We start from the raw sequence: 19,019 nt of genomic DNA, 5'->3' as shown, positions 1-19,019 counted from the left end.
TTGGTTTTTTGGTTTTTTGGTTTGTTTGCTTTTTCAAGACAGGGTTTCTTTGTGTAACCTTGGCTGTCCTGGAACACACTTTGTAGACCAGGCTGGCCTCGAACTCAGAAATCCATCTGCCTCTGCCTCCCAAGTGCTGGGATTAGAGGTGTGCGCCACCACCGCCCAGCAAGGAATTTCATTTAGTTAAGTCAGTGTTATTCTAATGATACTTTGAAATTATAGTATGTACTAAATATAATATATATTACACTGTAACCTAAGTGATGTATTTTTGATGGAAAACTTAAGTCTTTAATAGTTAATAGGTAAAAAAGACTAAATATGCCATTTACAAGAGCATTCATATTTCCCAATGCTAATTTTTATTGCTTTGATTGATCAGTGGTGTTCTTTTCCATCTATCAGCAAAACCACAAGTGTTTGTGTATATGTTTGCATATGTGTGCATGTGTGATGACAAGGAATTTGTCATCATCTCCTCTCTTCCTCTGCAAAATTCTTAATTTAGAAAATCCCTTTCAATCTCCAAATTCCAGTTTCTATTTTATGTAGGCACCCTTTCATGCCTTTGCTATGCAAAGAGCTATCTTTTTCCTTGGCCATTTTAATGTACTTCTTAAATTAGTATTATGGGGATGGAATGACTGAATGGGCAATGGCAACTGCTCAACTGAGTCAGGATCTGTGTGGTAGAGTTGACAAGCAACTCCCAAATATCTCTCTTCTGACTTCAACATACATGCCATATCATGAAAGCACACGTATGCATGTTTGCAAAAATATGGATTAAAACATAACATGAAAATGCTTCACGTTAAATATAAATGTGATTGGCATATTTAAAGTAAACTCCCTATCGGTTACCTCTTTGCTCAACTCCTGGAGATATATGTGACCTAGCCTGTAGGCAACAGCAAAATAGAAGTTAACAGAACCTCAGCTTCCTGACTGTGTGGACTGTATGATTCTCAGGCTTAACAGAGGGAGAACGTGACCCTGTCTACCTTAAAGTAGCCAACTAAGCATTTTGATTACAAGGTGTTGTGGTTTGTTATTCCACTGCATCCCAGAAGTTTATAAAGAAGCTTAAATTGAAATATGATATCATCTTTATGCATTAGTCACTGCTGGCTTTCCTTTCCGAGTTTAAAGACAGAAAATTTGATTAATCATTATTTTAAAGTTATTTATATTTAACAAAATAAGCTAGAATTCAAAAGCTGATTGAATTAGTTTTAAATTGCTACATAAACAATTATTAGCAATTTAGTATTTTTGAATAGCACACATTGCTCCTCTTAGTATTATGGTGACTAGAAATCCAACATGGATCTCAGTATGCCAAAATCAATATTTTCAGCACCACATTATGTATGTTCTAGGGAGAATTGGTTTCCTGAGTTTTACAATTGTTTAGAGACTTCTATATTCCTCCATACATGATTGCTCTTTTCCATCTCCAGGGACATCAGGGTTACATTTTTGACATTGTTTCCAATGCCTTCCATCCTTTTTGACTATAGCCAAGGACTTTCTTTCTTTCTTCCTTCCTTCCTTCCTTCCTTCCTCCCTCCCTTTCTTTCTTTTTCTTTCTTTCTTTCTTTCTTTCTTTCTTTCTTTCTTTCTTTCTTTCTTTCTTTCTGTCTGTCTTTCTCTTTCTTTCTTTCTTTCTTTCTTTCTTTCTTTCTTTCTTTCTTTCTTTCTTTTTTCCTTTCTTTCCTTGTAAGAGACACAAGTTTATGTTGAGGACACCCACACTGTTTGATAAATGTCCCCTTCTCAAGGTCAGAAACATTAAACGCACCTGGGAAACCCTTTGCAAATTAAGTACCATTATCTCTAGTTTGACCTTTGAGAAAGAGATATTTGGATGTTCAATATTCTGGAACTACATAATCGTGAAAGAAAACTAAGCATGCAAGTAAGGCATACAATTTTAATCCCATACACTTAACCTAGAAATTCTGTATTAAAACATTTCTATATTAATGTCCACTGCATTCTAAAATTATTTTCTCTAATTTTCTAAATTTTAAACATTCCCAAGAGCAATCATTTTGTTTTTGCCAGAGCTGGTTCCCACGCAAACACCCACCATGACAGACAACTACAGGCCTATGGGGAGTCAAAGCAAGTCCAGGTTGCTGGGCATTCTTCTAGGACAAGGATTTCGAGGACTGTCCCCAGGAAGCTGGCAGTACTGCAGGAACAAAAACCTAGCATGGTGATTTACGCCTGACACACAGACAACAGACTTCATAAATCAACATCTGAAGGGTCAAAACACCCTGATGCTCCTATGTGAAAAGGACTAAACAGAGACAACACAGCAGTGAGGTTTGACTATAGTTGTCCTCAAACCAGCTAAAAAATATCAGTGATTACGTAGAAGATAGAGCAAATCACTCCATCTCTTGCTGAGAGCTCCATGCTCTTGCATACTGACAACCCTTTCAAATGTATCAATTCATGCACAGAATCCATCCAAGTGAAGCAAAAAGAAACTTGGCAGACTTTCCTGTGTGTTTGGTTAAATATGTGAGACATTTTGAATACAGGTATAATCTCAAATAAATGTAGTGATATTCCAAAAACTCAGCTGAAGTTCTACTTTCCCCTGTCACAAAAAGTGCATACCTTCAGGTCAAAATGGAATATAGCAGACAAGAATGTATTATATTTACAGGTTTTACAGGTTAAATTTTAGCGCAGTTAATCTATACACAAAAATCTAGTTTGCGTCATTGAAAAGTGTGTCTTTGTCTTCTCTGTCGCTTTGTTGGGTACATCTGGCTCACATGTAGGACCTGGTGACAACATTTAGATTATGTTTAGTGTGTGATATTGTTCGCACAAAGGAATGCCAAGGTCAGTGTTCTGTCAACTCATCAGCAACATCAATTTGGCAAGTGTACATAAAGCATGTAGTTCAAAGTCAAATGAGAAAATGAAAATGAAATTAACTTTAGTAAAACAGAAATGTAAATAGCCTATACTAAATAAAATAGGAACTTGAAGACAAATATCTAGAATGTGAAATTAGTCACCAGGTATTTGTATCTGAATCTGTTGCAGTCAATACAGAAATAATTTTACATGACCGAGAATGATGTCTGACCCAATGCTGAATAATACATAAAACTTACTTTCTCACTCACCAAAGTAATTCCTAAAGCAGCTACTCAGCCTGATATATCAGTCCAGGAACTTGGTTTTCAATAATAAATATTCCAAATCAAGTCGCCTGATCTCACAAAGTCTATCTTCTTCAGGTTGTGGTTTTAAGACTAACCTTTAAGGGCCAAGTCATCTTTCTAGCTCAATGGAGCCTATATTATACTTCCTTGGAGAAAATTTTTGATGGTTAAATAAAATTATTCATGTACCTGGGAAAAGTAAGCATCATTGTAATAATAAGATATTTCAGAAATGTTAGTATAATTTATTTACACAATGGTAAGCAATGCATATTTAAGACAGTCTTGATTATAAATATATTTTGTTTTTAGTAAAGTGTCATTTCATAGCATAACTTATTATCTTAAGTTTCTTGTGTGTGTGTGTATGTGTGTGTGTGTGTGTGACATGAGTTGTGTGCATGCATATGGGTATTCATGTGCATGTGTGTTTCCAAATATGCCCTGATTACTTTCTGGAGATCCATCATGACAAGCAGTAACCCCCACTCCTATAAAACCCCACTGGTTTTAAAGAGACTTGTTCTCCACTCCAAAATGACTGAGAACTGTGTACATCATCAGTGGAGTATTTTCATGTGTAGTTCTCCATTGATGGTAGGCTGTTCCCAACTCAAACACATTTCTACAGCTATCAAATTTTACAGGAGTATGTTTGAGAGTTCCCCCAAACTCAGCTTTCTTGGCTCAACAGCTCATTCAGAATGCCATTGCAAGAGCAAAGACTGCCAGCACCTCTAGTTATAAAGAAGGCAGTTATTCCTCGGTGTTGCCAGGCAGGCATTTTCAGGCTTTGCTTACACATGTGGCACATACTTCAAAACTCTGCACACTGAGAAGACTTCCTGGAGCCAGCATTCCAACTCCAGTTAAACAGAAGCTAATAAGAAGCATGGAATGGTATGTTCCATATAGGAGCTGTGGTGGAGGACCACTCACACTGATCTTCCCATCAAAATCCCACAATGATGTTAAATGATCCTAAACAGTTGACACCATTCACAAGAACACTAACCCTTTCATCAAAGATTGCATCCTGATTCACAGTGCTAAGAAAGGAAACCTGACAGAATGTGTCTGAGCCTGATCCAGACGCTTAAATATTTTCAGAACTCCAGAAGTAAAAGGAAAACAGACTAAAATCTCTTGACTGTGTAATAAAGTCTGCTCTGGGCCAGTGGTCTGGATGCTAGTGATAGGTGGCAAAGTTAAAGGAGAATTATTAATCCCATGGTAGCATTTACCAACTTTCCTAAAGAGTAAGATTTTTTTTAAAGGAAATTTAATATTAAGGAATAAAACATATACTTGATCTTATTTACTTACACACACACACACACACACACACACACACACACAAACACTAAATTTCTTAAAAGTAATTAGCAAGAATTTTTAGAAAATAATTAAGTACACTCAACTTAAAACTTTAGCATTCAATATAATTGTACTGGCTGGTTTTGTGTGCCAACTTGACACAGGCTGGAGTTATCACAGAGAAGGGAGCTTCAGTTGGGGAAGTACCTCCATGAGATCCAGCTGTGGGGCATTTTCTCAATTAGTGATCAAGTAGGTAGGGCCCCTTGTGGGTGGTGCCATCCCTGGGCTGGAAGTCTTGGGTTCTATAAGAGAGCAGGCTGAACAAGCCAGGGGAAGCAAGCCAGTAAGGAACATCTCTCCATGGCCTCTGCATCAGCTCCTGCTTCCTGACCTGCTTGAGTTCCAGTCCTGACTTCCTTTGTGATAAACAGCAATGTGGAAGTAAGCTAAATAAATTCCTTCCTCCCCAACTTGCTTCTTGGTCATGATGTTTGTGCAGGAATAGAAACCCTGACTAAGACAATAATTCAACGTAAAATAAATTTTATTTGGGAAAACATGAATGCCTATATAGTCTCTAGGTATTATAAAATACCTTTTTAAAGATTAATTTTATGAAATTCTATGTTTATCAACCCAAATAAGGGAAGGTCAACTTTTTTCCTGTAAAAGACCAATGAATTTCTATAGGCTTTGCTGTGTGTAACCCATCTCCAACCCTGCTGATTCTCTTCTCCTATCCTTTCTGTCACTCTCCTCTCTTTTCATTTAATGATTTTGCTCCAACCTCATGACACACAAAGGAAAATTTAATTTAAGTTTTCATCTATTGGGTCATGAGTCATAGCCTTTAACTGATGAAACACCTCTTCAGCCTGATAATTTAACCTGACAGTCTGATGATGAAGTTTAATTATCAGCTTCTAAGACTCAGCTAAATTCCATAATGATAATGAGTTATGTAATAACCAGGGTTTGAGCTTACATGGCCAAATTGGAGGTTCTGTGGGCTCCACTGTTGTTCATAATACTCATACTGGGTACACTTATATAATTACATAATATCCTATTTGAATACTAATGACCTTTCACATTAATTTTCTCTATGGAAACTTTCTTGATAACAGACACTTTCGTTGAATCCCTCTGAAGGTCTCAAGATAGTAGAGTATAAAGGAAGCCTTGATAATAGCTTTCTTTATTGTCACCATAATAGGTGACAATAAATCATGACAATGGAAACACTCTCCTGTATTTAAAAAAAATTGACAGCATCCAAAGAACTTGACTTCCCTTCACTTACACACAGAACTGGTTATGCATAGGACAGTGATTAAATGATTTTCTCAAAAGCCATTTCAGAAAAGGTTAACTGGTTCTCTGATGATTATATACACAAGGAAATATTTTGAAAGTAATGCTATTTCATATCAGTGTACTATTTATTTCAGTCTCATGAATGCTGAAACATTTGTTCAAAAATTACAGTGTTCTTTGGCTGGTCAAAATAAGTAATGGTCAGTGGTTAAGTCAGTGACCATCTTTCCAGAGTGATGCTGTGGGCGGAGGCCTTGCCGCAGCATGCACTCTCCTCCTTGGACAAGGTTCTCACGACGCTCCTGAAGCTTTGTAAGCAATCATTAGGGAAGCCTCCACAACAATTAAAAGCATATGCCCAAACACCGTTTCTGAAGTGACACATGTCTTTAAATACACACATAAAAAGTCTTTGACTTATGTGGGAAGAAAAGCCAAAGCATCCTTGCAGAATGCTTCTTGCTGTCATCTATTTAAATAAACATTTCCGAACAGTTTTAAAAGACTTGAAAATTCCTTCCATGAAATATACACTTATTATGTAGATTTTCACAAGAGAGCAATTGCACGTTGACATGAACATTTACCTTCTAAACATGCTTCAAAAGAAACAAATGAACGACTGTCATCTAATTAACACACACACACAATGAGAGAAGTGGGACTCCAAAATGGCACCATCTTTTGAGAAATATAGTTTTTTCTTTTTCATAAAAACTCCATCTTGAATATTTTGTTGCTCTAAAGAAAACTCTTTGTATTAATTTAGTAATCATGTATAAGAACATAGTAGATGTAGATGAAGATTGTATTCTGGGGACATGCATGAATTCATTTTATTGCCTGGGTAACAGTGAACACACTCAAAAGCCTGTGATATGCCTATTGAGAAATTATAGGTTACAAAGAAATCAAAGCATGAGAACAATGTGCCCTACAGAATGCAATATGGGAATGCTTATTAAGCATTAGAAAGTCTTGGAAGAGTATAAATTGAGTTTGTGCCACAGAATTGGAAATGCTCATTCATCCATTCATTTGCCAAGGATTAATGACAAAATTAAATTTGTTTGCTCATGATATGTAATTAAAGGTGGTCAAAGAATATATAAGAATAAGAAGACATGGAAAGAACCTCCAGATATACCAATGTACAAGAAGAATGAGGACATGAATTGTATGCTCCATAGATGAAGCAACAGACAAGAAGAGATTCTGAAATGCAAGTGCAGGGAAGTATTGTAGTAGTCATAGCAAGTGAGAACATTCAAGAAGTCTACAGTGAAATAGCATTGGCAGTAGGGTGAATACTCACTAATGCTTTGTGTGTGGGAAGAAGCTTCCTAAGCCAAAATTGATGTAGGATAAAATAGAAGGATCTAGGGATTGAGATCAATTGACAGCAAAGGTTCTAGAGATGGCAGGATAGATGAAAGATAAGGAATGATTAGATTAGGAAGGAAGGATTTTATGCGTCAGAAGCCACAGAAGCAAAACAGGAACAGCAATCATCCAGATTCTTCTAGGCCTGCCAAAGAATACATTTTAGAAGATTCTCTGTCTCTAGGATTTCAAACAAAAATTATGTGTGAATGGAAGATTCAGATCCAGATTTTTAGTTATAAGAAAGGATAAAATAAGAACTTCATAAGAAAAGCAGTCTGAAAATTTTACTTAGCCAAGAAAAAGTTACCACATTTTTGAAGTTGGTTGAAATCTGAGCATGACTCCTTCAATCCAGACTACATGTTTCACAACCACCACATTTTACAATGACTTTCACAGGGATGTTTTATGTCTGTTTCCTTAATTAGAAGACACACTGCGTACTTCATGGAGTTGCTTTTGCATTCTAGAAAGACAACTGATGAGATCTGTATTGCTGCCTTGAGGGAAGTAAGTGTATGAGATCCTGCTGCTTGGACAGTATGGAGGAACCTCGGAAACTTTGTGTAAATGGAATCAGGCAGGAATGGAGTTTGCAATCTTCTCTACCCATCGGACGAAGGCTCCTTTTTCTCTTCTAGTGCTTTGCAAACACAGTGTGAGTTAGAAACACCAGAAGGGCTTGCTGAAGCACAGATGGCTGGGTTTCATATCTGTCATTCTTGGCAGGGGGCCTACAGATGTACTTCTAACAAGGTCTGGGTGATATTGATCTTGCTAGTCTCAGGACCACACTGTGAGAACTAATGCTATAAAACACTTGTAACTCATCGTCCTCAGTAAGGAACGTTTTTGTAAATAAGACTATTTTCGTTGAATTTCTTGTAAAAGGTTTTGAAAATTTAGGATGCTGGCTCTATTAACACAGCAGCCATAATATTTTCCAAATGTCTCTAATATTTTCCAAATATCTGTCTATACTTCAAGCAGCTTACCAAGGTTCCTGAGAATGTCTTGTCTATCATTTTCCCTTTGGAAAATGACTCCAAGTCTTGATTAAGAAGTCACAGATACTGCTCCATTCAGAAGAACACTACTCATATTTAAAACTCTCTTCTGGCCCCTAACTTACCTCTTTATATTTACTTTTCACTTTAATATGGATGCTTTGAGTATATGAACTCCCGTTGTTCATCACAGCCTCATAAGTAATTTATTAACTCCATTTACAGTTGTAGCAAATGAGGCAAATGGAGACTAAATCCCTCACTAAAGGCTAAATAAAAGGAAACATTGATATCCTTTTAGTTTCAACATTTCAACATTTCGGTCTTATCTTTTCATCTAAATTCCTTATACTCCTTTCCAGTACTACATGAGCTTAAACACCTACCTGTCCCCAGAAACAGAACGTGATATCGTCCATCAGCAGCGTTCACACGGTCCACAGCTATCTTCGTATACTTGTAGTCAGTGCCTATGCGGACAATTAGAGGCCTTCTGTGAATGGGGTAGATGGAATTGTACATGAGAGGGTGGTTCCGAATAAAAGTGACAACATCATCCGGGAAGTCCTTGGTGGTTCTCATATTGGGTGTAAAGGCCCCCCCTGGGCACTGAAAAAAGTAATAATAAAGAAAAGGAAATAAATTAATAAAAACCATCCCTTTGCCTTAATGATAATCATTTCAAAAACACTTAAAAAGTCAATTCGACTTGTTCAAAGTCCATTGAAGATCTGCTCTTAGAGACAGAGAAATCACTGTTTGTAGAAAGTTCCTGTATAACATACATTTCTTTGTCTCAAAACGTTTGTACAGTCGAGGTGAGGCACCTTTCAATATGTCCTAGCTTTTCACTCCTTTCATCAGTCATTGCTCTATTTCTTATTTTGTACCCAGAATTTTATTGCTGGCAAGAACACCCGTGGATACAACCTAGTGCTGTAATCATATAAAAATAAATTAGATTGCCATTGTCATATGTAATTGGAATTCTGATGTAGAAGAGTCTCTTTCCAGATGAGCTCCCTTCCCTAGAGGGATCTTGAGGTTGGAGCTCAGCTCAGTGTTGGGAATGAGATCTGATAACTTATTCTGGAAGAGAATTCCACCATGTCCATTGGTTTTAAAGCAAAACACCAAAAGCTTAGAATGGCCTGCCATCTCCTCTCTACATCTAATCAAGGTTGCTTCTGTAGGTAGTACTATCTGAGAATGTCAGATGTGATTCTCTTTAGATCTCGGCACCCACAGTTGTCTACCTTACAGCTTCTGCTCTAAACTAGGCCCAGTCATCTTCCAGGGTGACCACATCTACAGAACTAGCTTCTCTCCATCTTTCCTCTGCCTCCTTAGCTGGATTTCCCCCTCACATCCCTTTATGAAATTGTTTTCATATTGATTGCTTTAATTGGTCTTGCATGTTTGTTGTCTGGATTGTAAGCTGTGTTAGTGGGAATCAGATCTATCACTTTTGCTTAGTATATTGGCATATAACAAAACTGGCAATAGTTGATGTCTGACAAATGTACTTTAGTTCATTAGATGATGGTGCCTGCAATCTTGGTATAAGGACCCAATGAAATGGGAGATTCCCTTCTGTCCAGAAGAAGAAAGACTAGAGCCTTAAGTTTTCAGGGGCAGGAAGCAGTGATGACATTATAAACAAGGACAACTAGGAAGGTTCCAGAGTTCTAGAAGGGGGCCCAACAATGGCTTCGGAGGAAGAAGATTCCATTCTTAGTCAGGAACAAACCATCAGGTAAAGGAACTGCTGAAACTTGAAGTTGGAACAAAGTAACCAATAGCATCCAAGTGTTAAGTCCTGTGAGCCAAATTGTCAAACACATTGACATGTGCAAAGGACATGCGCCTAACCACATTAACTACTTCATAACACATCTTCAGAAACAAAACTGGGTTTTAGCCAGGCGGTGGTGGCTCATGCCTTTAATCCCAGCACTTGGGGGCAGAGACAGGCGGATTTCTGAGTTCGAGGACAGTCTGGTCTACAGAGTGAGTTCCAGGACAGCCAGGACTACACAGAGAAACCCTGTCTTGAAAAAACCAAACCAAACCAAACCAAAACAAAAACAAAAACAAACCCGGGGTTTTATATTTATATTGAAATAAATTATTTCTGCTGTAGTTTTTACTTAATGTTTAAGGAGGTTCTACAAAACAGCTGTTCTTAGCATCTTTGTAATTGTGGTATTTCTATGTGACCCACTAGAAAGTTATGCCTCATTCAAAGTTGACAGTGACCCTTAAAATGAACTGTTTACTCCTATAAGGCACATAAGAAGAACACTGCAAGATTTTAACAGAACAGAAATGGGGAGTTTTATGTGAAATCTGCCAAATCTTTACTGCTGATTTAGTTAAAAAAGAGGAGCAACACTGGAAGCCAAGAAAGATGTGCCATCCTTTGTGTTGAAACTTGCTATTAACTAGCCAATGATGCCAGTGCCTTGGTGTCAGCATGACAGGCAAACATTCACTCAAATCTGTCAGCAGAATTCAAATACAATGCTATTATCATCAAGGTGTTTTAGGCCAAGATCAATCAACTTAACCAAAAACTTTTTATATAGGACACACACACACACACACACACACACATGCACAGACACACACACATGTACACATACATATATACACAGTCACATATACACACAGACACATATACACACATATACAAACATATATGCATATAAGTACACACACACACACTCAAACATACTTTCTGTTTTTAAGAGAAAAGCAATGGGAACAATGAAGAGATTGATGAAATAAAAAATAAAACTCAGCCTGTTCTCAGGGATGATCTGGGAATATGTTTTTATTATAAGAAAAAAATATATTTATATATTCTGTTTCTAAATTTCCTAAAATGAAGGCCAAATGTGGACAAAGAACTTAAGTTGAGGTTGTTTGGAGCTGACAGTTGTGTTCCATACTTCTTCAAAGTATGGGTTCTGCACTTTTCAGCCCTTATTCTTTACACAAAGTGGAAAAGAGCAATATGATGCCCACTGAATGAAAATATGGAAAGAACAATGCAAGGGTAATTTCTGCAGCTCCAGACATGCAGAAGACACCACTAATTATGGCTTGCGGTGTTGAGCCACCTTCCTAAGCATTTGAAGGGACTCTTCTTGCTACACTGTAAACCCTCCACAGTTAACACACATCACTGGGCAGTTTGTATCATTTTCAGTTCCTAGTTTGATTTGTCATTTCCTTTAATAAGTCTTTTGTTATTTGAGATTATGTTATAATTACATATTTTATGCCTCTCTCTTTCTTCCCTCTACACTCTCTTCTATATCCCTTCTTGCCTTCTTTCAAATATTTGGCTCCTTTTTCACTAATTGTACATATGTATGTGATGACTTTATTAAATTGCCAGTATCCTGTTTAGAACTTTTACTTAAAAATAAAGATCTTAGTGAAAGGTTTGTTAAGATCACTCAAACTCATGCTGGTGACATGCTCATGCTCATGTAACAGAAACCAAGTTTTCAAAAACTACTTTTATTGCTACATGCATTATTATTGTTGTTGATATTGGTAGTGGTGATGGTAGTGGTGGTGGTGGTGGTGGTGGTGTGTTTGTGTTTGTGTGTGTGTGTGTTGTAAGGATAACTTTGTAGAGTCATTTCTCTGCTTTTATCTTACATAGGTGCCAGGAATCAAATTCAGGTGGTAAAGTTTGCAAGACAGTTTTCTTTACCTGCTTAGCCATCTAGCCAGCCCCAAATCAGGGAGCTTTACATTTTACACTCAGTGACTCATTTTCTGATACTTTGCTATGGATGCACAATGTACTCCTTCCTTAAAAGTAAGACTCCTAGTATGACATCATTTTCAAATTTAGAAAAGAAGCAATTCTGATAATGAATCATCCCCCTGATTCATGCCATAAGACTGGCAGTCAAGGCAAATTGAATTGTAGAAATAGTGACAAGATAAAAAGTTGACTTCATCCTCTTACACTCAATCTGCACTGGTTCATTTCCTCAGTGTAATACTGCCAAGTATTTAGTGTATAATAGTGTTTTTATCATCTTCAGGTACAGATGAGTATGCATATTGGGACCTTGAGATATTGTAAGCTTTGTTTTCTTCAAGAAATTTCAGCAGTTCAATCACACATTGGAGTCTTTTTCAGAGTTGTTTGTTGCTCGGGATAATAGATCAGTACCCAATTTTAACTATCTATTTGGAACTAAGGGTCTGTAAACTAAATTGGAATCATGACTCTACTATGTTTCTACCCAACTGCCTGTGGCTGAAGGGATCATAGACTCTAGGGAAGAACCTTCTACTTTGATATTCTTCTAGAGCAGTAGAATTTATAGTGGTATTGTAAATCTGTATCTTTATATGTACAGATATGTATAGTTATCATCTCTCATCAGTGAAGTTTTTTTGAACAGATGAAGACTATTACAGAGACTCACAATTGGTCAAAATGTGAAGAGTAGGTGACTGCAGGATGCCCAATCCCAGCTAATATATCTATAATATAACCCTACATCTAAGGATAGAATAGCCCCAAGTAGAAAGGGGGAATAGAGTAAGAGGATGAAGACACCTGTTTCTAGCTAGTGTGCCCTGGACATTGCAGGAAAGCTGATACTATCAGATCTAAACAATATGTTTGCATAAACAAGACCTGCATAATGGATACCAGTTGACATGCCAATGTGAATGTGGAAAATTTCAATAGGACTTTCCACTATATGAAGGGCTCCTGGGAGAGGGGGACTCAGACTGGGCCCTAATAGGGTTAGTCAATCCCATGTAGTCACCCCTGAAGTATGTTGCACATATAAGTTTATGTGTGTGCAATAATAATGACAATGATAATAATAATAATAATAGGAACAATAATAATTAAAGAAAAGGTCATGGGTTTGAGAGGGCTGGGGTATGGGAGAATTTACAGAGGGAAAACAGGTATAAATGATGTAAATACAAAAAGAAAATGATAGCAGAATCAACAAGCACCATCATAAAACAGCCTCATTCTGTAGGTTAATTTTATCATACAGATTAGCATTAAGTAATTTTAGTTAAACTCCTTAAGTATTGTTTTCCCAGTTATTCTATCCTGTTTCAAAGCAGAGGTAAATACCAGTTTCTGAGACATTTTGACTATGATGAAGTGCCAACGGAAAAGCTGAAAACAAGGACTGGCATATAAAGGAGACCATTAACAGTTGCATCCCTAACTCCTGGGTTACACTCAGGTGGTCTTAGCACCCCTACCTCTAATCCTCCCATGTTCTCCTCAGATCTGTGATGGAGGTCTATCAGTTCCAATACAGTTCTAAACTAATGCATATGTGTAAATATTATTTGAATATTTATTTTTTCTAAATCCCATTTGATGACTCCTGTAGTGAACATTAAAACAAGACATTATCGCTTTCTAGATACAAGCACACTAATAAAGAAGAAAAACATCTTTTTGACAACAAAGTAATGACTGGAGACATACATAAAATATAAATGACAGAGCACTGTTCAGGACCAATTGTCATAAACATGAATGAGTGAGTATTTTTAAAATCAATTTATAGAGACACTGAGGGCTCAGCAGGTTTTCTCCAAGACCTACATGGTAGAAGCAGACCATTCCTACCTACCTACCTACCTACCTACCTACCTACCTACCTACCTACCTACCTATTTACCTACACACACACACACACACACACACACACACACCACACATCCTCACACACACACACACACCTCACTAAAATAAATATAAAAGTAACATTAAAGGACTCAACTGGTACTATGAGTACATACACACTTATAAATAGTATACATTTATAAATTTCATGTGCTAGCAAACATCCCAACCAGCATGGAACAACAAAGAGGCCATGAGTTTGAAAGAGAGTAGGAGTTGGGTTATATGAGAGGTCTTGGAGGAAGGAAAGGAAAGGAAGAAATCTAATTAAATTATCATCTCAAATATAAAGAAAAGAAAACAAATTCAGAATCACGAGTAAACATGACTGCTAGGATCAGTGAAGAAACATGTAGAACAGCCAATAGGCTGTGCTCTTTAGGGAAGCGCCCTTGGGATATGGAGGATACAGTTGTGGTACACTTGTAAATGGGAGTTTAAATTGAACACATTATTAGCTTCTGCTTCAGCTGACTGTACAGGCGATACAAAGAGTCTACAGATGTTCTACCCTCACAGCCACAGGATAGTGTCATGCATTAGCTCAGCCAGAGTCTGAAGTCTCTGGATGCCCTTTGCAACATACCAAAGGTGTCTTGTTTCTTCCACAAGCTTGAGATACTATGGAAAAACATTATGACACAATTGGCAGCCTTCCCAGCACTTAACTTGCACTTGCTGGCTGGTCTATTCGCTAGCACAGCTACACGCCCTGCTTTGTAGGAAGCACCTACAGGGAACACGAGAATGGGGGTAGACGATTTCTGCCAGTGTCCTTTACTTAACAACAAAGTTGTATATTTATGAGGTTGACCCAGCAACCTGACTACTGTGTGCAGAAATGAAGAAAGACAATCACAGTTGATCCCTCACTGGGAAGACTTCAGAGACAGGGACAGCATTCTTGACCCTAGAGGAAAAAGGACCGTTTGAGTTCACTTGGCTGAAGCTCTTCTGGCTACAGAAGCAGGAAGCCCAGAGCGGAGGCCTCCACTGGCAACTGAGTTAGAAAGCTGACTTCATGCTGTTTTGCTGAGCTCAGGGTGGAGTGGCCAGGTCTTCAGGGAAGCACACTCCTCTAGGAGGAGGTCTGGGGTCATTCCCCCACCCTGCTCCTTTAATTCCCTAAGGACCACTCATCTGACAGTTTCTGGATTTGAAGAAGCTGTTGTGGTCTCAAAACCAGATGTAAGAAACCACATTATAGAAACATGTCTTAAGTACTGACTACTCCCTTTTTGCACAGAGTTTGTTCCAGATGTGTGTCACTAATCCCTGGCTTATTCCACACTGTTTTAGAATGGAGGAAAATGCTTATTCTTAAGAGCTTTAAAAAAGTGAGACTGTTAGCAGAATTTTCTAATTTAGCCTTGGTTTATTTGTGGAGAAGGGTTGATCTCTTCCCACAGTGTACACAATGATGGCTTTTCGACAGTAGATTTTTGTGTCTTGCTCAAAACCCTGTACACATGTCAAAGTGGCTTTTAAGGTGCCACATGGATAAAGAGCCGTAGTGGGAACTGAGGCTGATTTCAGCTTCATGAATATCTCCCACCATGGCTAATTTCAGGTTACTGCTGGGATATCTTTGGTTGAGAAAAGGAACAAATAATATATGAAATCAGTTCTAGGGAGAAAGGAAGGAACAAGTGACCCTCAGAACATTCTTCATGAGATTTTGAGACCTTGGTTTAATAAATGTATCTCTTTTTCAAATTTTTCAATGCTTTATGGGAGTTTCACTTAAGTAGCAGGAGGGGGTTGCATAGAGTTTTATTGAGTTTGCAAGTTCGTTGCTCCTGTACTATCTGTTTACATACTGGAGAAATGACACCAGGTCACAATCACCTCTTACTTTCCTGTATTAAAGTATAAACTTACTTTGGTCACATTCTAACCATTTCATGATTATAATCCACCCTTGAATAAGTTACTAGTGAGGGTTCTAGAAATATGAAGTAATTTGAATTAAACAAAGTGAGATGTTTAATCCCATAATATTTTCTGAACCTTTCCTTGTTTCTCCTATGTCAACTTTGTTTCAGATCTCCTATCAGACTTGACGCACCCTGAGATGACTATATCGATAGTTTTCCTTCATTTTAGAAGCAGTTAGTCAGTGTTCTGGCCAGGTTAAATTTGAGCTGTAACCATCAAAGAGACACTATTTTCAAAGGAAATTGCAAATTCTATAATCAAGCTAGTTGTCAGACATGATAATTATAATATTTTAAGTACAGTAATTTTAGGGATCAATAGCAATTCTAATAATTTTCAAAAGAAACCAAAAGTTATTTCTTCTACACACACACACACACACACACACACACACACACACACACACACATACACATTCGGTTTTAAGTCTTTTATTTTTAAATTTTTTTAATTGTCAGGAGATAGAGTCTCTTTAATCTTAGTTGATGATTTAAAAACTTCACAGAATAACTTAAAAAATTCAGAAAACAAAGGACTGAATGGTGTAAAAATGTTCTTTTGTGATGAAAAAATAAAGTGAACCAACACTTTAGAAAGCTTGGTGAGATGAATATCTTAAATATGATTTTTAAGACTTTTATTAAGAACATTCATATCCACAGGGAAGAGTGGGAGGAAGGATTGTAGGAGCCAGACAGGTCAAAGACACCATGAGGACAAGGCCCTCAGCTTCAACCAAGCAGGGCTCATAGGGGCTCACAGAGACTGAAGCAGCAATCACAGAGCCTAAGTAGAATTGACTAGACCTTTTGCACACTTACTGTGGTTGTTTAGCTTGGTTTTTTTTTTTGTGAGACTCCTAACAGTGGAAATGGGGATTTCTCTGACTGTTTTAATAAACCCTTCTACTCCTAATGGGTTGACTCATCCAGCCTTCATAAGAGAGTTTGATCTAGTCTTATTGTAGCTTGTTATGTTTTGTTAAGTTGACATTCTTGAGGCCTGGTCTTTACTGAAGGGAAATGGAGAAGCAATGGATCTGGGGGAGACTTGAGATAGAGGGAGACTGGGAGTAAGGAAGGAAAGTGAAGTTGTAGTTCAGACGTGTTGTGAGAGAAAAGAATAAATAAAAGGGGGAAAGAATATTTGTATTTGTGTTCATCAGATAGAGAGCAGCTCATAGGTTTTAATTAATTTTGTTAGGTTTTTATATGGTTTTACCTTCAAGAGAATACTACTTCAGTGGAATAATTTTGGTAGTGTTCTTTTCTTTTTTTTTTTTTTTAAATTTTTATGAACAGCTTTATCAGTAATCTTGTCAGCTCTTCCATAAAAGATTTGTAGAATGGAGCAGTGAATACATCTGGTCCTCCTCTTAGGGAGAGATTTTATGGCTGCTTCAGTCTCCTTATGTGTTGTTACTTGTTAAAGTTGTTTGTGTTTTCTTGATTTAACTCTTGCAGGTTATATATGTTTAATAATTTATCAAGTTTCTTTAGATTATCAAGATTTCTGGGATATAGCAGTATTTCTGTGGAGTAGTCTCTAATTTTATTATTCTGAGTTTTCCTTTTCTTCTTGTTAGCTCAGCTATGGATAAGTAAATCTCATGTATCTATTGACCACACTGTGCTTTATTGATTGCATGTACATGTTCTTTACCTGGACATTTCATTAATATCTGCCATAAAGCTAGCTTTTATCCTGGCATGTAGGAGGACAGCCTGGTACACAAAGTGAGCTCCAGGAGAGTCAGAGCTAAAGTAGTAAAGCCTGTCTCAAAAGAACAAACCAACCAACCAGCCTGCCATGATCTCTCTTATTCTTACAATCTACTAATTTTGAACTTGTGTTGGCCTTACTTTTCTAAGATTTTTAAGCACAGGGTAGGTCATTTTAGATATTTGATATTTTATTAGATTTATTCATTTATTATTAATGAGATTGGTCAGTCCTTGGCCTTCATGTATATATGTGCATCACATGTGTGCTTGGTCCCTGAAAAGACCAGAATAGGGCATTGAGCCCCTGGAACTGAAGGTACGGATGGTTGTGAACCAGCATATCTGTGCTGAGAACAAACCTGTGTCCTCTGCAAGAGGAACAAATTCTCTTAACTGCTGAGCCTGGCTTCCAGACCATTTTATAATTGTATTTGTTAATTTTATTTTATGTCTGAGTATTTCACCTCTGTGAATGCATGTGTATCATGTGTATGCCTGGTATACACAAAGGTCATAAGAAGGCATTAGATTCACTGCAACTGGAGTGGTAGATGATGATTATGAACCACCACATAGGTGAGGGGTCCTCTGAAAGAGCAAGAAGTGGTCTTAACAACTGAACCATCTCTCCAATTTCATTTTAACTTTTAAATGCAAACATTCACAGTCATAATTTTCCCTTTTAGAACTCACTTAACCTTATTCCCAAAGGTTCTAGAAAGTTGTGCCTTTTTATTGGACAAGGATTTTAAAAAATTGCTCACTCATTTTTTTCAATTAACTACTGTTCATTCAAGTAGACACATAAGTTAAAAACAACACAGTTGGATTGAGTTATTGCTATCTTAGTATTCCATGTGCTCATCATTATATAAGATTAAAATTTTAATATAAAATATAAAATACACACAAACACAACTAGCAGGTTTAGCATGGTGGCACATGCCTTTAATTCCAGATCTTGGGAAGCAGAGGCAAGTAGATCTCTGTGAGTTCAAGACCAGGCTGGCCTACTTAGTGATTATTTATGCTGGCCAAGACTATACAGTGAAACACTATCAACAACAGAAATGAAAAGTGTGTATGTGTGTGTCTGTGTGTGTGTGTGTCTGTGTGTGTGTGTCTATCTGTGTGTGTGTGTGTATACATGCATGTGCGAGTGTACATGCTAGAGCTAGTGTTAACATATTTAATCTTCAACTGAAATTTTCAACGTTAGAGCTTTAAGATTAGAAAAAACCTCTGTCATATTTAACTAAGTTGTTTTGGAATCTCACTGAGATTTTGTTGGTAATTATAGTGCTTATAAAAGTAGCAGATATTTTAACATATTTATAACACATTTTATAATATATATGCCATATTAGCAAAATCTCAAACCACAAAAGGATTAATCTGGAACCATAAACTTGAAAAATCATAA

The 19,019-nt window shown here is 37.2% G+C and overlaps 1 protein-coding gene across 1 annotated transcript in view; it reads right to left on the bottom strand.

The window, feature by feature from the left end:
* Positions 1 to 19,019, bottom strand: part of Sema3c (semaphorin 3C) — a 153,929-nt gene that overhangs the window by 27,791 nt on the left and 107,119 nt on the right. The window contains exon 12 of the mRNA XM_031380038.1: positions 8,617 to 8,839. Coding sequence (XP_031235898.1) covers positions 8,617 to 8,839 — 223 coding nt within the window. The remainder of the gene's footprint in view (positions 1 to 8,616; positions 8,840 to 19,019) is intronic.

Source organism: Mastomys coucha, unplaced genomic scaffold, assembly GCF_008632895.1.
Source record: "Mastomys coucha isolate ucsf_1 unplaced genomic scaffold, UCSF_Mcou_1 pScaffold19, whole genome shotgun sequence".
NCBI classification, from domain to species: Eukaryota; Metazoa; Chordata; class Mammalia; order Rodentia; family Muridae; genus Mastomys; species Mastomys coucha.
The sequence above is the reverse complement of the archived record's forward strand: the minus strand, read 5'-3'. Positions and strand labels throughout refer to the sequence as shown.